General features: G+C 45.9%; 1 protein-coding gene across 10 annotated transcripts in view; it reads right to left on the bottom strand.

The window, feature by feature from the left end:
• Nucleotides 1-21,849, bottom strand: part of r3hdm2 (R3H domain containing 2) — a 204,229-nt gene that overhangs the window by 30,095 nt on the left and 152,285 nt on the right. For all 10 annotated transcript variants that reach the window (XR_013549608.1, XM_078431560.1, XM_078431567.1 and 7 more), the window contains 4 exons: nucleotides 17,560-17,790; nucleotides 6,072-6,195; nucleotides 4,667-4,824; nucleotides 1,827-1,978 (listed from right to left, as the gene is read on the bottom strand). Coding sequence is in view for 9 of the 10 variants with exons in the window: in XM_078431560.1 (XP_078287686.1) it covers nucleotides 1,827-1,978; nucleotides 4,667-4,824; nucleotides 6,072-6,195; nucleotides 17,560-17,790 (665 nt within the window). In the remaining variant the exon portion in view is untranslated. The remainder of the gene's footprint in view (nucleotides 1-1,826; nucleotides 1,979-4,666; nucleotides 4,825-6,071; nucleotides 6,196-17,559; nucleotides 17,791-21,849) is intronic.

Raw genomic sequence — 21,849 nt, 5'->3', positions numbered from 1 at the left:
AGAGTTAGAATAAAGTTACTTACACCCCAAGCAAGTTTCAAAAAGTGGCCGGTAAAAGATAATACCAATGTAGCATCTGAGAGACCTGTACTCTTCAGCATGAGTACAGTGTGCATTTTTTTTTAACCTAGAGTCAGTTATGATATATTGCTGCAGTAAATTTGCTGCATTACTGCGATGAGCGAAATGCGATTGCGTTCAGGCTGAGTTGGGGCTGCAGTGAGCGTTAAAAAGCATGTTCAGGTCCAGCGCGACCCGGTGATCATCATATAGGAGATCTACTTCTGCCCTCAAAGCTCAAAGCAAAACAATACACTCATGTAGTGTGAAACACAATGCAAATCCCCACACGTTTTGCTTTTGTTTTCCAAAGATAACAACACCCTTTACTTTCCGAACATCCCCATTATCCTCCTTCAGTTGGCAAGGCCGGGTCCATGGGGATTTACAATGCCTCTTGGAACAAGTGTTAATCATTCATTAAAACGAACCTTTGGTGAAATTCCAAGTTAGGCTGTTCAAGCTGAACCTTGAACATGGGTTCCCAGTGTGGTAGAAAGGAACTGTGCACTGCTTGGCTCAGGATTGAAACACGGGTTAACAACCTGTAAGCTCCTATGATCACATTTCAAGAAAAATACAGCAGCAGCAGAAAATCCCATTACAGCTTTAGGGAGAAGACCACAAAGACTGTGTCATAATGAACAAAAAAAATCTATTTTAAAGCTTGCATTCACATGTATGTCAAAATCACAGATTTTCTAAAGACAGATTTATGTGTTTATAGGTTTCTGGACAAAGTAGTGGCGCGGTGGCGCAGCGGAGAGTTGCTGCCTCTCGGCGCCAGAGACCCGGGTTCCATCCCGACTACGGGCGCTGTCTGTACGGAGTTTGCACGTTCTCCCCATGACCCTGTGGGTTTTCTCCGGGAGCTCTGGTTTCCTCCCACACTCCAAAGACGTGCAGGTTTGTAGGTTAATCGGTTTCGGTAAACTGTAAATTGTCCCTAGTGTGTGTGGGATAGTGCTAGTGCTTGTCGGTGTGGACTGGGTTAGGCCGAAGGGCCTGTTTCCACACTATCTCTACAGCCTAAAGTAAAGTTGTACCTGCACTCGGAGTAAAAAGAGATGAAATGGATGGGGTTCTTTCTTCCTGTCTGTGAGTTAGCATTGGTGTTGAGGTTGTCCACACCAAATTGTATGCCAATTCCATGGTATTATCCAATTCTAGACAGAGCGTGAACATCTGATTGCGATATCGACCATGTACTTTTGCCGCAAGCTTATTTTGTGCAAGGTTGCGCTCTGCCAAACAGGTAAGATGGAGTTGCTGCTCGGCCTTTGGCTCTGCAGTGAGCCGCCTCAGTAAGTGAGCTCAGTTCACTGGAACACCAAGGCTCATCATCATACCTGTGGTTTCGCGGAAAACCACCCAAACTGGATGAGTCCAAGGTCAGGGCAGAATGTATGCATGATCTTTCTTCATCAAAATGATGTGAAGAAATCACACACATGGACTTTGGAAATGTTCGTTACAGTATATGATATTGAAGTGCATTTCGCTGCAGAGTCACCCTCATAACTCTATTTACCATTCCTCTATTCAAAGGCACTGCTTCAGGATTTTTGCACTGGTTAGGCTTAATTCAACATTAAATGCAGAAGCTTTAGTGCAGTGGAAAAAGAAACAGTCACAATCAAATGATTTCTCCGTAGTCATTCCGATTCCAGGTTAGAAACCGTGTCTCAGATTTGCGAATGAGCGACACCATGCTTCTTAAAACACGAGGTGCTAACGGGTGCATCTGCGATATAGCAGTCTCTTACCTTGTGCTATTTTGCTGCGATGGTGGAATTACACTGTAATACACTGGAACTCCTCCACCAGGCAGTGTTCCCTGCACAGACTGACTCGGTACCATGACAGGCTGCTGGTAGGTCTGCTGTACGACTACTTGAGAATCACTGGACATTGGCACCTGAGTGGTCAATAAAAGAAAAAATCAGTTAGCAAAGAGAGAGAAAGCCTTTCTTGGTAGATTGTCATTGTTATATAGCGAGACACTGCCCACTGAAGTGCCTCCTCCAGTGCCATAGTGAGGCCCACCGGAAATTGGAAGAACAGCACCTTATATTTTGCTTGGGCAGCTTACACCCCAGTGGTATGAACATTGACTTCTCCAACTTTAGATAGCTCCTCTGTCCCTCTCTTCCCCTCCCCCTTCCCAGATCTCCCTCTGTCTTCCTGTCTCCACCTATATCCTTCCTTTGTCCCGCCCCCCTGACATCAGTTTGAAGAAGGGTCTCGACCCGAAACTTCGCCCATTCCTTCTCTCCTGAGATGCTGCCTCACCTGCTGAGTTACTCCAGCTTTTTGTGAATAAACACTGCCCACTGAACCTGTGCTGACCTTCAATCACACATTTACACTAACCCCATTTTATACTCCCCACCTTCCCATGAATTGCTCCCAGATTTCACCACCTACTCACACATTCAGCACAATTTACAGCGGCCCATTAATCTGCCAACCTGCACGTCTTTGGTGGTGTGGGAGGAAACCAAAGCACTCAGGGAAACCTACACAGACACAGGGAGAATGGGTGTGGCAAACTCCACATAGACAGCACCCGAGGTCGGGATTAAACCTGGGTCGCTGGAACTGGCATCCACATAATTAAAATAAAAGTTTCACATCCTAGTGACAAATCCACAACTAATTCTTCCACCTACTTATCAACACTGCCTGTGCCTGGTTATACAAGTGTCAGGACCAACCCTCATGTTATAGTTCCTGTAACCTCCTCACATTTCTTGATTCTACAGGTCTTTACCACAATACTTTGAACCAGCATCCAGGGGTCAGCAACTCATTCTATCTGTGCTCTCAACTGCTTGGCCAGCCTGTGCTGTTCTGCTGTTTCAAATAATTCCACCACGGTGGCGCAGCGGTAGAGTTGCTGCCTAACAGCGAATGCAGCGTCGGAGACCCAGGTTCGATCCCGACTACGGGTGCTGCCTGTATGGAGTTTGTACGTTCTACCCGTGACCTGCGTTGGTTTTCTCCGAGATCTTCGGTTTCCTCCCACACTCCCAAGACGTACAGGTTTGTAGATTAATTGGCTTGGTAAACGTAAAAAATTGTCCCTCGTGGGTATAGGAGAGTGTTAGTGTGCGGGAATCGCTGGGCGGCGCGGACCCGGTGGGCCGAAAGGGCCTGTTTCCGCGCTGTATCTCTAAACTAAACTAAACACTTATTCTCTCTCTCAGCCAATATCTCTGAAGCCCGGAGTTGCTACTATCTTCGAGTGGTAACTCCAGGGTCCAGCCACCCACTAACTCAAGTATATGTAGGAAGTGGTTTAAATCAAAGATAAACACAAAATGCTGGAATAACTCAGCGGGTCAGGCAGCATCTCTGGAGAGAAGGAATGGGTGACGTTTCAGGTCTCGAGGTCTCGACCCGAAACGTCACCCATTCCTTCTCTCCAGAGATGCTGCCTGTCCCGCTGAGTTACTCCAGCATTTTGTGCCGATCTTCACTAACTCAAGTCCTCTCCACCTTGTGTTTCCAGTCTTTGCCCTCGAACATCTATGGTCATCCAATATTTATGACTTTGACCAGAACCACATGCCAGAGGTACACATGCAGAAGAGGAGATAAAAGGATCAGGTACCTAGAATTTGGAAGGAGAGGTTTAAGTCTTTTACCTGTCACAAAGGGAATCAGGTTTGTTTGGAGCCCAGGCTTGGGTTTTGGGGGCTGGTGGTGATGTGTGGTAAGATGGGGAGAGGAAATTAAGGCAGAGGAACAAGGATACCTGATAAGCAAGGAAGTGAAAAGCTACCCATGGGAGATGGGAATGTGGAGTTAAAGTTACAGATTGGCATGATTTTATCAAATGACACCTCCGTGACACACCGGTCAACCTGAGGAGCACCTTCAGCAACAGACTGGTTCCACCAAGATGCAGCACAGAACGAACGCCACAGGACATCCTTCTTCCCTGTGGCTGTCAAACTGTACAACCCCTCCCCCTTCTGTCGTGGTGTAGACTGACTCCCTTACCTCCCCAGGACCCGAAACGTCACCCATTCCTTCTCTCCAGAGATGCTGCCTGACCCGCTGAGTTACTCCAGCATTTTGTGCCTCCCTTCGATTTGAACCAGCATCTACAGTTATTTTCCTACTAAATTTCCTGGAGGACAGTTGACAGTAAATGAAAATTCCCCAGTGAAAAGAACGAGGCAATGGAGCTGCAGAACCAGACTCAGTTTAACGTTTGCTCAAACTCCAGCATTGCATAAAACCAGCAGTCATTGGAGGTGGTCACAGATCAACCTCATATTCTTCCTTACATTGCATGTTTGGATGATAGGCAGCGAAGAACAGATTATGCCCACTGCAACTTTGCTTAATTGTTTAATGGTGCAGCCATATATTTTATCCCGTTTGACAAGCACTCACACCAATCTAATCAGAAGCACCTTCTCACATTTTCTTTTCTTTGAGGAGAGGAATGAACTAATGCACACAGGTAAATAATGCTTTGCTCGATAAATACGATCAATAACAAATCTATTTATGGAACAATATTTTATGAAAATTCGGTTCATTGCATATCTTACAACATTAGAAACCTGGTGTTTCCCCCCAGAATCATTACCTGATACGATGGAACGGATGAGTATTGGACCATCATTCCCTGCATCTGATTTCCGAGATTGTTTCGCGGACTGTTCATCAAGCCTGGTGTCTGAGGTTGCTGTACGCCCATCATTCCCTGGTAGGTCTGCTGCTGGTTTGGTATCACACCCTGTAAACCTAGGTTCCAAAGCGATAAGTTGACTAAGAACTGGACCATTGGTCACATCGTCACCAACAAAAGAACAAGCGCCGCAAATGTTAGAAGCACAATGTCCCGCTGCGTCCGAGGAATGTTGCTGCACACGGAATTTCCTTGCAAAAAGACACAGGGGCAAACTCTCTCCCTCTCCAGGGCAGCCAGTGAAGGATGCCAAAAGAAGAGAAAATGGATGACTGAAAATCAGCCTTTAAAAAGGTTGTACGCAAAAAGAGAGAAGCAACTTCAGATACATTTATATCGATCAAAGTTGAAGAATAACTTCACTGAAGAGCCTCTGTTGGTTTCTAGGGGGTTAACGTGATTAAATAAACTTGTTGATGTGAGGAAAGGGCTTTTTATTGTTTATTAATATTTCTGGATGCAGTTACCACTGACATCCCCAATCACCCTTAAGGTGGTGGCGAGCTGTCTTCTTGAACGTGGACAGTCCTTTTGATGAAGTTGCTTCCACAGTGTGGTTGTAGAGAGGGCTCCAGGATTTAGATCAGTTGATGATGAAGGAGGGCCACTAGATTTCCCGTCTGGACAGCACGTGACTTGGAGGGGAAACTGTGGGTGGTGGTGTTTCCCTGCACCTGCTGGCCTTGACTTCTCGATGGTACAGGGTATGAGTTGGGGAGGTGCTGTCAGAGTAACTGGTTTAATATATGTCATCCTTGTAATCGAGGCAGTGCAGCGTAGGTTCACGAGATTGATCCCTGGGATGGGGGGACTGTCATATGAGGAAAGATTGGAAAGACTAGGCTTGTATTCACTGGAGTTTAGAAGGATGAGAGGGGGTCTTAAAGAGACGTATAAAATTATAAAAGGACCGGACAAGCTAGATGCAGGAAAAATGTTCCCAATGTTGGGCGAATCCAGAACCAGGGGCCACAGTCTTAGAATAAATTGGAGGGCATTTAAAACTGAGGTGAGAAGGAACTTTTTCACCCAGAGAGTTGTGAATTTGTGGAATTCTCTAACACAGAGGGCAGTGGAAGCCAAATCACTGGATGGATTTAAGAGAAAGTTAGATAGAGCTCTGAGGGCTAGTGGAATCAAGGGATATGGGGAGAAGGCAGGCATGGGTTATTGATTGTGGACAATCAGCCATGATCACAATGAATGGTAGTGCTGGCTTGAAGGGCCAAATGGCCTCCTCCTGCACCTATTTTCTATGCATCTTAAATCATCTTAAGCCCGCAGAGCAAGGCACTTTGCTTACCTGTTTGTTGCGCTGGCTGAGGCAGCTGTTGACTGCGTTGAGAGTTGTAAGGAACCTGGGAGAGAGGCCGATACTGCTGGTTGGAGCTTTGGTACTGCCCGGGGGGATAATACGATACTGGTATCTACATCAAGACAAAGGGACAAAATAATCCAGTTGACACTGTTACTGTAAGTACCTGGGCCATCTATCATTATCCTACATCCATAAGGCCAAGATGTCATAACACATTACGGTAAACATTGACAACGTACCAGAGCCTGTTTTATGATATCGAGGTCGATAGTCATTGGGGCATGAGATAAGATGCAGTATTTAACCAAGGGATTCAGATAAACGTTCCATTAATAACTTTAAACGCCAGTGTTAGACACGCTCTTCCAAGAGTAGGAAAAAAACTGCAGATGCTGGTTAAAATCGAAGGTAGACACACAATGCTGGAGTAACTCAGCGGGACAGGCAGCATCTCTGGAGAGAAGGAATGGGTGACGTTTCGGGTCGAGACCCTTCTTCAGACTGATCGGTCTGAAGAAGGGTCTCGACCCGAAACGTCACCCATTCTTTCTCTCCCGAGATGCTGCCTGTCCCGCTGAGTTACTCCAGCACTCTGTGAAACGTCACCCATTCTTTCTCTCCCGAGATGCTGCCTGACCCGCTGAGTTACTCCAGCATTTTGTGTCTAAGCTCTTCCAAGATAAAACAAATAAAGTACCATGCACTACGCAATCCCCAGGTGGACACTTGCATGATGTGCAGCAGCTGTTGATGTGCAGCAGCTGTTGGTGTGACCTTTGCAGAAGATACCCTTGCTGACTCAGCATCAACTGACATTGAATTTAGCAATTTCCGTTGTGGCCCCAACTACACCGAAATATTGATATTATTACACTAAATAATAATAATAATAATAAACATTTATTTTTTATAGCGCTTTTCCAAATGCTCAAAGACGCTTTACAAAAACAGTCAAGACATAAAAACAAACGGACAAACTATCCTGACGGAGAAGCGGCGAACAAATAGCGTCAGCATCCTCTCACGTCAGGGTCCGGCAGTCAACAATAAAGAACACAAGACACACAATTACAATTTTTAACACAAACAGCCATCACAGTGATTGCTCCAGGCACACCCTCACTGTGATGGAAGGCAAAGAAAAGTCTTATCTCCTCCTCATTCTTCTCCCGTGGTGCCACGAGTCGATCGAGGCTCCCGACTTTTGAAGCCCCCAACGGGCGATGGAAAGTCCCAGGGCCGAGCCGAGCAGGCCGATGAAGGTCCTGAGCCCCCACCGGGCGATGGAAAGTGCCGCGGCCAGGCCACGCAGGGCGATGAAGGGCCTGCGAGCGGGTCAATCAAACCTCGCGCTTCGGGGTGGTCGAAACTGCTACGGCTGGAGCTCCCGAAAGCCGGTCGCCAGCCAGGGACCTGCGAGCTCCCGATGTTGTGGTCTGCAGGGCCCACGGCCGAAGCCTCCGAGATGGTAAGTCCAGGCCCTGCGACCGGAGTCTTCAAGGTCGATCCCAGCTGGAGGCCGCCAACTCCACGGTGTTAGGCCGTAGCACGAACGGAGACACAACACGGTAAAGGTCGCATCTCCGTTGAGGAGGAGATTAGAAACAAAGGTTTCCCCCACCCCCCCCCCACATATACAGAGTTAAAAATAAATCAAAAGAAACATTTAAACGATAACAAAGACAAAAACAAAAAAAAAACAGAGAGACTGCCGGTGAGCCACAGCTGCAGAACACAGCCACGCCCCCTATCTGCTATCCTTAAAACAGTAACAAGAAACATGAAAGCTGACCAATGCTGGTCGGATAATGAATGAGAATGGTGAACAAGTCCACCGTGGGTCAGTTACGCTTTGCAGGAACTTCTTAATATATTCACCTTTCTGTAACTTCAAGGAATTGTTCTGTAAACAGATGAGAGGCATCCCAAGTGGAGATCTACTCCCACTGCTAAAACAATTTGCAAGCATCAGTAGCTATGGATGGGGTAATTAGCCTGATGTGACCAGCTAGTGCCTCTTCACATTCATCTCACACTGCTTGGCAGCTTGGAATGCTGCAGCTATATAATCAAGCTACCATTGCTGCCACCTAGATTAATTACTGATAGCTGCGAGAATGCTTCTGAGGTCAGATCCTGCGAACATCTTCTCATGAAAGCTGTTGGATGAGACCTCATGGCCACGTGAATAAGCGTGTGACATTTTACTAACGGATCCTGATGCAAATGCCGTGGTGTGACTGAGAAGAAACCGGCAGATGAAGGAGTGAAAATCCTTCAAACTGTGAACAGCACGACTCTGTGTCACGAAGCAGGGGTAGTAAGAGAGGTGTCTTTTGGCACATCCAGCATCACAAGGAGCAATACACCAATCAGCCAAAACATTATGACCACTGACAGGCGAAGTGAATAACATTGATTATCTTGTTGCAATGGCACCTGTCAAGGGGTGGGATATATTAGGCAGCAAGTGAACAGTCAGTTCTTGAAGTTGATGTGTTGGATGCAGGAGAAATGGGCAGGAGTAAAGACCTGAGCAACTTTGACAAGGGCCAAATTGTTCCGGCCAGACGACTGGGTCAGAGCATCTCTGAAACGGCAAGGCTTGTGGGGTGCTCCCGGTCAGCAGTGGCGAGTACCTACTGACAGAGGTCCGAGGATGGACAAACCGGCGACAGGCAGGGTGTTGGGCGCCCAAGGCTCATCGATGCGCGAGAGCAACGAAGGCTATCCCGTCTGGTCCGAACCGACAGAAGGTCAACTGTGGCACAAGTCATAGAGAATGTTAATGGTGGTCACGGGAGGAATGTGTCACAATACACAGTGCATCGCACCCTGCTGCGTATGGGGCTGCACACGGAGGAATAAAAGCATATTAGGCAGGTGGGCATAATGTTTCGACTGATCGGTGTATAACAGAGGTCCTGGGCTAAAGAGAGAGGACAATCCAGGCTGTAACATTGGAGGTACAATAACTACTACTGTTCTGGTTCTCAAGCATTCCTCTTTATCCTCTCAAAGTTTATATTAATCCAAAGTAACATACATCCTTTGTATGATATGGTTTATGTGCAAGTCGCAACCAAAAATGAAGAAATCTATTGGCAAAAGAAGCAGAGATAACCAATAATATGTTGTAAAAGGGATTTTTTTAAAAACCTGATACAAGTAATGCTATTGTGCATAAGAGGTGCCTGTAAACACACCAACTTGAAGGACTGCTTGGACCTACATTTTACGGGTAGTATTGACGATCATGCCTAAAGCGATTGCTTCACGCCTTCCCTTTGGCATTTAAACAGCATTGTTGGACACCCAAACATTGCTTGTGAAAGTCATGTTGGGATTGAGAAGTCATGGTGCTCCTGGGTTCCCCTGTGCAATGCCATCCTGAAAGTGACTGCTGTTTCAACATTGTCTGTTCCCCCCCCAGCTGTTTCGCAAATTCTTGCAATTTACAGCCTGCAATTTACAGGTGCAGTTTTACTGCCCGCTCTTAAAGGGGCACACTGCAGTATGAGAACAGTCTTTGAGATACAGGGAATCGTTGCTGCAGAATGAATGATCGTGCAATAGAGGGGGGGGGGGGCGGGAAGGGGGTGACTGCATGCTCCTGGGCATTGGAGAAACTTGGACAGGCCAATGCTAGAGCAGAGACGGCAGGAACCATGTTTGTACAAGGCACCACAGACACCCTCCCGAACAACAGGTCTCTGTGGGGATATACGTGGTCCCTGAATCCCTACTCTGCAGCAGCCTGCAGTGGAGATAAATGACTGTTGTCACATTGCCTGCTCTTGGGGGCTAGACACGAAGTTGATGAAGTCTCCTCTCTGAGCGTGGAGTTTGGGAGAAGCTTGGACTTTATTGCCTTCCATCACAGTGAAGAATGTGGGGAATCCGCTGTGGTGGATATTTACGTTAACATTTATGTGGTTGTGTGTCTTGTTGCTTTTTTTTAGTATGATTGTATGGTAATTTGAGTCTCACTTGTACCTTAATTGGTACATGTGACAATAAACTGACCTTTGAAGATGTCCTAAAATACTTGCAAAACTGGAAAGAGTTGCTCTCATGACTTTCTAGCTCATGAAGTTCAACATGGAAGCACCTAATGAGATGATTTTCAGTAAAATTACTTTTTCATACAATTTTTGACCCATAACATGATGAAGCGGGCACATTTGCACATCTAACTTCTGAAAGCTTTCTTCGAGGGGCCTGGAAGTCACTAGCAAGGCTCATTCCTAATGGCTGTGAAAAGCTAGTGTTGAGCTGAACTTTTGAACCCTTGTCGTCTGGGTGCTGGCATCCTCAAAGGGCCACTATGTGGGAGCTATAAGATTTCAACCCAATAAAGAAGGAACAGCTTAAGTTAAGACAACGTGTGACTGGGAAGGGAATTTGGAACTATAAAATCCAGTTTTATATTTTTATGGCTGCTTCAAGAATGGCACGGAAAAATTGAAACAGAAAAATAGAATGGGAACGAAAAAATAGAAGCATAGACAATAGGTGCAGGAGTAGGCCATTCAGCCCTTCGAGCCAGCACCGCCATTCAATATGATCATGGCTGATCATCCAAAATCAGTACCCCGTTCCTGCTTTCTCCCCATATCCCTTGATTCCATTAGCCCTAAGAGCTAAATCTAACGCTCTCTTGAAAACATCCAGTGGATTGGCCTCCACTGCCTCCTGTAGCCAAACAATGCAAGTGTTTTACATTATAATTCCTGAAAAAAGTTATTTTTAATAATCTTGTGTGCCATTTAACAGCTGGAGTCAAATTGGAAAGAGAGTACTTTATTCCAGATAGGTTAAGGAAAAGTTTTACAATATCAGGAAAGTCCATTGAACTTTCTGTCAGAGAATATGATGAAGCTATCATTGGCTAATATATTGCAATGGAACTGGGACACGAAGAAACTGTACCATTCTTAGCAGATGGAATAATCATCAATTAGGGCATGGTGATGAACAGTGCAGAATGGTACTCAGGCATACAGACAATACTGTAAAGAGTTGCAACCTCATTGGTACTGGTATCAGCTTATTATTGTCAGTGAAAATCTGCATGCTATCCAGGCATGCATACCCCATGTACGAGTACACGAAGGTTGTGCATAGAGAAAATAAATATAGTGTTTAGGAAAGAACTGCAGGTGCTGGTTTAAAATCGAAGGTAGACACAAAATGCTGGATTAACTCAGCCGGTCAGGCAGCATCTCTGGAGAAAATGAATGGGTGACGTTTCGGGTCGCGACCCTTCTTCAGAAATAGTGTCACCGCTGCAGAGAAATCCCGGATATAACAAAATGTGCAAAGGCCGCAACGAGGTAAAATGGAAGATTGGGAATTTATCCCGAGCATATGAGCGGTCCAGATAAGACAGGGTCCTTGCATCTGGTCCTTGCATTTGTCCTTGCATCTGGTAGTACATGCTTTCAAGCTTCTTTATCTTCTCCCCGATGGTAGAGGGAAGAGTAGAGACTGACCAGCATGTGATTGCTCCTTGATCATGTTGGCTGCTCTCTCTCTCTCTCTCTCTCTCTCTCTCTCTCTCAAGACAGTGTGAAGTACCGATAAAGTTGATGGTGCGGGGAGAGGCTACTTTGCTTGATGAACTGGGCTACGTCCTCAACTGCCTCTCATTTCTTGTGGTCTTGGGCAGAGCCGTTGCCATACCAAGCTGTGGTGAATTTGTACAGGCTGATTTCTATAGTGCAGCCGTAGAAATGGTGAGAGTCATTGGAGACATGTGGAATTTCCTTAGTCTTCTGAGGACGTAGAGGCATTAGTCTGCTTTCTTGGACACTGCATAAACATGGTTGGACAAGTACAAACTGTTGGTGATATTTCCGCCAAAAAACTTGAAGCTGGTATCGGTTTATTATTGTCATGTGTACCGAGATACAGTGAAAAGCTTTTGTTTGCATGCTCTCAGTCAAAGCAAATCATACCATACGTGAATAAAATCAAGCCATACACAAGTACAACATCTAGTGCAAAGAGATAAACACCAGTATGCAGAATATAATGTTACAGCATTATAGTGTTACAGCTGTAGAGAAAAAGCCCAAGGTCCACAATGAGGTAGGTTGGAAGATCGGGACGACACCCGCAGCTTGTTGGAGGACCTTTCAGTAATCTAATAACAGCGAGGAAGAAGCTGGTCTGGATCTGGTGGTACGTACTTTCAAGCTTTTGTGTCTTCTGCCCAAGGGAAGATGGGAGAAGAGGTGATGACCTGATGTGAAGAAGGTCTTGTGTAGGAAAGAACTGCAGATGCTGGCTTAAATCGGACATTGACACAAATAGCTGGAGTAACTCAGCAGGACAGGCAACATCTCCAGAGAGAAGGAATGGGTGACGTTTCGGGTTGAGACTGAAGAAGGGTCTCAACCCGAAACGTCACCCATTCCTTCTCTCCACAGATGCTGCCTGTCTTGATCCACTGAATACTGAAGAGTTACTCCAGCTTTTTGTAATAAAAGGTCTTTATGTTTGCTGCTTTGCCAAGGCAGCGTGTAGTGTAGGTGGATTTGATGGTGGGGAGGCTAATCTGTGTGATGGACTGGGCTACAACCACATCTCTGTGCAATTTCATCTAGTCTTGGACAGAGCTGTTGCCAAGCCAAACCGTGATGCATCCCGATAGTGTGCCTTTTATGGTGCATCTGCAGAAGCAGGTAAGAGTTGTTAGGGACATGCCAAGCTTCCTTACTATTCTGAGGCAGTACACGCATTGGTTTGCTTTTGTGGCCGTGGCATCAATGTGGTTGGTCCAGTACAAATCGTTGCTAATGGTTACACCTAAGAAGCTTACCACCATTATCACTTCAGCACCATTGATGCTTATTCGGACATGTACTCCTCCTCACCTCCTGAAGTTAATAACTAAGTCAACCTTTCCCACGACGTTTTGGTGCCATTGAGGGAGAGGTTGTCATCCTGACACCATGCTACTAAGTTCTCTATCTCTTTTCTGTACTCCGTCTTGTCATTGTTCGAGACCTGGCCGACCATGGTGGCGTCACCCGCAAACGTGTAAACAGTTAAGAGCAGAATTTGGCCGCGCGATCGTGAGTGTACAGGGAGTATTGTAAGGGGTTGAGAACACATCCTTGCGGGGTAGTGGTGTTGAGGATGCTCTATCCTTACTGATTGTGGTCTCTATGAGTCAGGATATCAAGGATCCAGCGGCAGAAGAGGATGCGGTCTCCCAGTTCCCGAGTTGAAGGCGAGTTTGGCTGAGATTATGGTGTTGAAGGCAGAGCTCTATTGAGAGGATCAAGACTGTCTGGGTCACTGGAGTTGATGGGCACCATGACCAACCTCCCAAAGCACTTCATGACAATAGATGTCAGAGCTATCGAAAGGTCGTCATCTGACTTGTTTTGGCACTGCAGCGACTGTGCTTTTCTTAATGGTAGGAACCTCGGATTAAAGGAGGTGGTTATAGATGTCCATGACTACTTCTGCCAGGGGTTCTGAGGTCATGCCAGGGCCATTTGCGTCCCACGGGTTCACTCTCGGGAAGGGGAATCTGATGCCAGCGACATCATCTACACGCCCAGAACTAAAATTACTGCGGTCCTCGGCTTCAATGGCCATCTTCGGATGTGACAAAAGTGACTCAAAATGTGGACTGTTATTCTCTCTCTGCAGTTGCTGCCTGGATGTGTGAGGATTTCCAGAACTCTCTGGACGTAGTACATATTTCCAGAATGTGTAGTATTCTGCTTTTGTGTTCTTATCAGGGCAATTCCTGGTGCGTGGTGCTAAAACATCCAATGTGCTCATTCAATGCCTTTGTCTTTATGTAGTAAAAACATCCTGTAAGACGTGTGCATTGCCGGTGGTAATAACTTTGTCTCCCAGTTCCGTAGGAATGCGGATGACTCCACAATTAACTGATGAGCTGTAGGAAATACAGTTGAGTTGCTATCCATATCTGCAACTAACCCAGCTGGGCCTAGGTCACTGCAAAAGCCCCTTTACAGTTGTGGTTGCAACTCAATCATTCCTTCCAAAGGCGGCATATCCCTCTTGCCGGTTGAGTATTTAAGCTGCTCTTGCAGTAGACTATACATAGCCATGCAGGTCAGTATTTCATGATGTCTGCCCATGGGTTATATGAATTTCTCTCTCATGGTTCCTTCAAAATGGACTCCAACTTTATTGAAGTAGGCTTGACTGTCATATGAGGGCTATAAGAAACGAAGGAGCAATGCTGAGATGCTCGGGCGGCACGGTAGCGCAGCGGTAGAGTTGCTGCTTTACAGCGAATGCAGCGCCGGAGACACAGGTTCGATCCTGACTACGGGTGCTGCACTGTAAGGAGTTTGTACGTTCTCCCCGTGACCTGCGTGGGTTTTCTCCGAGATCTTCGGTTTCCTCCCACACTCCAAAGACGTACAGGTATGTAGGTTAATTGGCTGGGTAAATGTAAAAATTGTCCCTAGTGTGTGTAGGATAGTGTTAATGTACGGGGATCACTGGGCGGCACGGACTTGGAGGGCCGAAAAGGCTTGTTTCCGGCTGTAGATATATGATATGATATGATATGATATGCCTCGCCACTGTACATACGTGTATGACTGAGATCTCCACACAGGTACAACTTACACAATCTTTTATAAACTGTCTTGCACTCAACTTTTCTCAAGACGTCTCGGGTGGAAAATATCAGTACATATTTAGTTGCTGGCACAGAATTCAGATCATCTATCAATGCAGGCACTGCTTTCGTGTCTACATGTGAAAACAGGCCCAAAGTGTGCAAGTGGTGAAAGGTAGGCAACGCTGGGCAGATGCCCAAAAGCTTGCTCAGTAGAGTAAGCTACTTCTGCTATGCTGTGCACATGTGCGCGTGTGTCTGGTTGAAGTAGGGAGGTTGACTTGCTAAGTGGCATTCTCCAGCTTCAGTCGTTGGATGAGTACATCCGCCTTGCCCTGTGAAGAGAGCACACAGTACAAGGTGAGCAAATTAAGACAATTATTTGCATGATCATTATAATTCAATTATGGATTTGTACAAATTCACTGCGTGTGCAAACAACAACAAAAAACATCTGAATACAGGATACATACCGCAAGAATGGCATCCTCCTCCAATCTCCACAAACCCCATGCTTTCCAGCGTGCCCTGCTGAACAGAACTGCAACAGTTTACTTCTAAGGAATTAACGTTCGCCATCTGGGGCCCTGCCCACCTGTTGCATGGTGCCAACATCCATATATGCAAACAGAAGAGTTTAAAGACACGAGCATAGGGGATTGAGACGGGATATTTACAAACATGCAGATTCTCCCTGGAGAACCTCGGTCAAGTCATCACAGCGTGCAATACAATTCGCATCACTTGCTCTCTCATTTTTCTAAGTACAGTCCTTTGTAATCTGAATTACTTTTCTTCCTGGATGCTAGGGTCTGCTCCTCCTTTAAGACAGATCTTAACCAAATGTTTGGTCTTCGGTCTACTTATCTTATACCACTTGCTATTAAATGTGTGTTTGAAAATACTCCCTTGATGTCCTTCAGGAGAGTTAACTTTAAAAAGCACAATGAAAATGCAAGGGCCTCAACATCAGGCCTTGCCTTGCCTTCTCAATCTGATAAGGCACCTCACAGAGAATCCTTGTGTGAAGCAGATTTCAAGTGACTTTCAACCCAATCATCTCGGGTGAGCTTAAAATCCAGATGCAAGAGTTAAACCAAAAAACCCAAACCAGTCACTGCCATGAGAGATAAGAAAACTATTTTCTGGTAGAAGTGGCAAGACCACAAAAAAAATTACAACACAAAATATAACTTATAACAGCTTTGCTGAAACAAAAGATTTTCACTTATTTCAACCATGATGAAAAGCAGAGAAGGGTAACTCAAATGCGCAGGGGTATGTTCCTGCCCTGACCAACAGCAACACCAAATGGACCAACGCCCCATGGGGATGGGATTGTCTTTAAATATACAGGCCTGGCTCCAGTGTCAAAGGTGTGACCTGGAAAAGCACATGTGGCATCCCAGCCGGGTCAGACCTGCAGGGGGGCCCGAACAAAGAGCCAGATGGGTGGCACGGTGGCGGGAGGGTAGAGTTGCTGCCTTACAGCACTAGAGACCCGGGCTCGATTCTGACCTTGGGTGCTGTCTGTACAGTTTGTACCCTCTCCCTGTGAGTTTTCCCCAGGTGCTTTTGAGTATCTCCCTCACTCCAAAGATGTGCAGGTTTGTAGTTTAATTGGCTTCGGTAAAGATTGTAAATTGCCCCAAGTGTGTACGACAGGTCTGGTGTGCGGGGATTACGGTCGGTGCGGACTCAGTGGTCAAAAGGGCATGTTTCCGCTCTGTATCTGAAAAATAAACTTTAAAAAGCTCTTTGTAAGGTATGCCTGAACAAAACAAATTGTCCCATCGGATCAGGAGGAACAACAATGAGCTTCAATAGTAAGCTTCCGGCAACCATTGAACCAGGGAAGGTTCATTGAACCAGACTAATCCTGTTTACAAATTATTACCCAAACGTGTTCTCCGGGAAGAGGTGCTGGGTAGTTTCAGGGGTAGGAAATGTGGCTGATTATCTTCTCTCCAGAAAAAGTTGAAGTTAAAGTACATCAAAGTTATAAATGAAAACTAAGACCTTCTTGGTCTCCACAGCTTTAGTCCATACCAAGCAACATATTTACTTTCATGTCATTTATATAATTCAAAGCCTCTTCGGATCGTTCACCTTGTCGTGGTGAAGAGGCTTGCGTGCCCCCATGATTCTGAGAGCGATGCCGTCGGAAGCACTAGCTTCTGGTGGGGCCACCCATGGCGGTACGGTCGAGGATGAGGGTCCAGACTAAGAACCATCCAACGTACAAGACCTCAACGGCGGACCAGGCGGACGGAGTTATCTTGAACTCAACGGCTGTGAAGGCGGATGAAGGCTGCAACAGGTCTCTCGGCTCCAGTCGTCTTGGTTCCCTTGCCATTGGAATGAGTTGATTGATTTGTGAAGGGCCGTGTGCCTCTTGGAGTGCAACATCAAGTACACGTTGAACAAACACACGCACAGGCGTCTTCGTTCTGTGAGCAGCGCAAAACTTCACTCAAGACGTTCGGCGATGGGGGAAGGGCGACGGGATGGCTGGAAGCTCCGAGTCAAGAACCCGCACGGACGCGGAGAATACTTGATTCAATCGCTCAACGTTGGACTCACAAACCACCCGAGTTCATAAAATCAACGGAACGTAGACCAGCATCCTCGACCTCGAGGGATAGCCACGACGACGACGATAATTCAAAGATCACCGACGATTTATATTTTTTATATGTATCAGTAGTACAGCTCAACTGCACTATTTTAGCATTTTGGATTTCAGGGAATCGTACGAATGATCATAGACATCGTTGTATTGCAATTCAAATGTGCACCAAATAATTGCTCATACATTTCGAACACCAGAAAAACGTGCAACAAAAAAGGTACCTGCTGGGGAGGCTGGATGTAACCCTGAGGCTGAAGCACCTGTTGAGGTGTCGGATGTCCAGATGTTGAATACGGAGGAGCAGAGAGAGACTGCCCTGGTGAAGCTATGATGTAGCCAGGTTGCTGAGACATCACTGGGGCTTGAAACACAGCAGAGGTAGTCTCAGGAGCTTCAGCAGAACCCTGGCGACTGAGTGTCATCTGTCCAAATTGGTTGCCAAGATCTTCAGGCTAGTTTACACAGAAAAATAGAATTACCCAAGATTCGTCTTCACAATTTGAGTAATAGATTTGATACATGAACTTTCACACAACAGAAATACATTGTTTTATTTGATGCCCTTCATTTACACAAAGTATAAGCAATGTCAGAAGCATTGAAATAAGTTTATTGATACTGATATTGATACAAGTTCGGCTGGAGTAATAAGGTGATGCTCTGCGGCTTCTGCATAGATTTGGATTTAACACAAATTAATCCATTTTGCTCCGTGTATTTAAGTGATGGAATAACATAATGCTGGAGACACTGAAAGGGAAGGTGCACTTTACAGAATTTCACTGTAGGAGGCGGCCATTCAGCCTACACACCTAGCTAACACCTACTTAACCTCTTTGCCCTTCCAATACTCCCTTATTTTCTTCTTTATCAAACAGTTAGCGACTTCCTTTTCAGAAGATCCTTGGAAAATAAAGGTCATTTCCTCCTTTGTCCTATGATCTTGTATTTATCTCCACTGATTGAGAGCTCACTGACTGATGGAAATATTTCTCCTCTATTTATATCAACTCACACTTTATAACTTTAAGTGTAGGAAGGAACTGCAGATGCTGGTTTACACCGTAGACACAAAATGCTGGCGTAACTCAGCGGGACAGGCAGCATCTCTGGATAGAAGGAATGGGTGACGTTTCGGATCGAGACCTTTCTTCAGACTGACCCAAAACGTCACCCATTTTTTCTATCCACTGATGCTGCCTGTCTCGCTGAGTTACTCCAGCATTTTGTGTCTATCTTCTTTATAATTTTAAACTCCTTATTATCCATTTCTCCTGAAAATTTGCCCTAGTTCTCACTGGTTTGTCCAGGCGTCTAAAGTCTTGGAATCATCCCAGCAATTCTGATTTGCAACGGCTGAGCCTTTGATAAGGCTCCACATGGTAGGCTGATTTGAAAGATTCGATCGCACAGAACCCAGGGAGAGCTAGCTAATTGTATACATAATTAGTTTGACGGCTATTTTTTGGACTAGAGGCCCCTGTGACTGGTAGTGTGATGAGTCCACTGCTGTTTGTCATCTACATCCAGAACTTAGATGAGAATGTACATGGCATGGTGAGTAAGTTTGCATATGATACTAAAATAGGTAGTATTGTAGACAGTGAAGGTGGCTATCAAAATTACAGTGGGATCTTGATCAGCTGGGTAAGTGGGCTGAGGAATGGGGTTTACTTCAGATAAGCGAGAGGTGTTGGGAAGTCAAACAAGGACAGGAGTTTCACGGTGAATGTCAGGGCTCAGGGGAGTGCTTTAGGACAAAGGGACCTACGAGTGCAAGTAGTTTCCTGAATGTAGCGCCACAGGCAGACTGGGTGGAGGTGGTTGTTTCTGGCATGCTGGAGTTCACCAGTCAGGGCATTGAGTATAGAAGTTATGATGTTATGTCGCAGTTGCAGGAAAAGGGGACGTACAACGTGATCTGGGTGTCTTAGTGCATCAGTCACTGAAGGGAAGCATGCAGGTACAGCAGGCAGTGAAGAAAGCCGATGGAATGTTGACCTTCATAACAAGAGGAGTTGAGTATAGGAGCAAAGAGGTCCTTCTGCAGTTGTATACAGGGCCCTAGTGAGACCGCACCTGGAGTACTGTGTGCAGTTTTGGTCTCCAAATTTGAGGAAGGATATTCTTGCTATTGAGGGCGTGCAGCGTAGGTTTACTAGGTTAATTCCCGGAATGGCGGGACTGTCATTTGTTGAAAGACTGGAGCGACTAGGTTTGTATACACTGGAATTTAGAAGGATGAGAGGGGATCTTATCGAAACGTATAAAATTATTAAGGGGTTGGACACGTTAGAGGCAGGAAACATGTTCCCAATGTTGGGGGAGTCCAGAACCAGGGGCCAGTTTAAGAATAAGGGGTAGGCCATTTAGAACAGAGATGAGGAAAAACTTTTTTAGTCAGAGAGTTGTGAATCTGTGGAATTCTCTGCCTCAGAGGGCAGTGGAGGCCAATTCTCTGAATACATTCAAGAGAGAGCTAGATAGAGCTCTTAAGGATAGCGGAGTGAGGGGGTATGGGGAGAGGGCAGGAACGGGGTACTGATTGAGAATGATCAGGCATGATCACATTGAATGGTGGTGCGTACAGGCTCGAAGGGCCGAATGGCCTCCTCCTGCACCTATTGTCTATTGTACAAGATGTTGATGAAGCGACACTTAGTTCGGCTTTGCTGTGTTCAGAGATGGTCACCTTGCTCTTGGAAAGATGCCATTAAGCTGGAAAGAGTGCAGAGAAGACTTACGAAGATGTTTCCAGAACTTGAGGGACTGAGTTATCGGGAGGTGGTGGTTTGGCTAGGACTTGAGTCCTTGGAATGTAGGAGACTGAGGGATGATCTTATGGAGGTGTAAAATGATGAGGGGCAGGGACAGGATGAATGCACATAGCATTTTCCCCCAGGGTTGGGGAAAGCAAAAACTAGAGAACATCGGTATGAGGTGAGAGAGAAAAGAGTTAACAGGAGCCTGAGGGGAAATTTCTTCACAGGCGACATTACGTAGATGGAACAAGCTGCCAGAGGAAGTGGTTGAGGTAGTGACATTAACAACATTTAAAAGACATTTTGACAGGTACATGGCTACGAAAGGTTTACCATGGTAAGGGTTAAACGTGGGCAAATCTCCGTCAGCATAAATGTTTCCGTACTGAATGACTCCATGATTCTCTAAAGTGGGATACTCAAAATTTTGAATCAATTACAAAATTTGGATTCACAATCATTCGCCAAAAATTTAGCAGAAACACTAGAATTTTTTTATAATAGCCAAAAACAGCTGTTCATGCCGATTCTAATGCTATGGGCAGGAATCACAAGAACGATATAGAAATTCTCCCCTGCACTATAAACAAACTAATGAGTTGCACAGATTTAGCATGGGGCCATTTATACTTGCCACTATTTATAAACCTTGGATCAAGTTTGTGCTTTTACATCTCTATCAACGTCATCTGACTTTTATGAATAATGTATCTGGATACGAGTGGCTCTCGCCCTTTTAAAAGTTGGTTCACTTTTGCGGACTCAGTGGGCCGAAGGGCCTGGTTCTGCGCTGTATCTCTAAACCAAAACTAAACTAATTTACGAGAGGAATCAACATGCAAAAAAGGGCAGTGGTAGAGTTGCTGCATCACAGCGCAGGAGACCCGGGTTCGATACTGACTACGGGTGCTGTCTGTACGGAGTTTGTACATTCTCCCCCGTGGGTCTTACCCGGGTGCTCCGCTTTCCTCCCACACTCCAAAGATGTACAGGTTTGTAGGTTAATTGGCTTCGGTAAAAATTGTCAATTGTTCCTAGTGTATCGGACAGTACTAGCATGCAAAGATCGCTGGTCGGTGCGGACTCTGGTGGGCCGAAGGGCCTGTTTTCGCATTATATCTCTAAACTAAACTTAGTGTATTTGTTCTCTTTCTTTCTCCCCAAATATTCTCTAAAACAAATATAGCGAGCATTCGTCGCAAGGTCATGAGGTGCTACACCCTGTAGAGCATCGAGACACGGGCAGACACAGAGTGCTGGAGTAACTCAGCGGGTCAGGCAGCATCTCTGGAGAACATGGATAGGCGACGTTTCACAGAGTGCTGGAGTAACTCAGCGGGACAGACAGCATCTGTGGAGAACATGGATAGGTGACGTTTCACAGAGTGCTGGAGTAACTCAGCGGGTCAGGCAGCATCTGTGGAGAACATGGATAGGTGACGTTTCACAGAGTGCTGGAGTAACTCAGCGGGACAGACAGCATCTGTGGAGAACATGGATAGGTGACGTTTCACAGAGTGCTGGAGTAACTCAGCGGGTCAGACAGCATCTGTGGAGAACATGGATAGGTGACGTTTCACAGAGTGCTGGAGTAACTCAGCGGGTCAGACAGCATCTGTGGAGAACATGGATAGGTGACGTTTCACAGAGTGCTGGAGTAACTCAGCGGGTCAGGCAGCATCTCTGCAGAACATGGATAGGTGACGTTTCACAGAGTGCTGGAGTAACTCAGCGGGACAGACAGCATCT

Source organism: Rhinoraja longicauda, chromosome 42 (assembly GCF_053455715.1).
Source record: "Rhinoraja longicauda isolate Sanriku21f chromosome 42, sRhiLon1.1, whole genome shotgun sequence".
Taxonomy (NCBI): Eukaryota; Metazoa; Chordata; class Chondrichthyes; order Rajiformes; family Arhynchobatidae; genus Rhinoraja; species Rhinoraja longicauda.
This window is presented reverse-complemented; position numbering and strand designations above follow the sequence as displayed.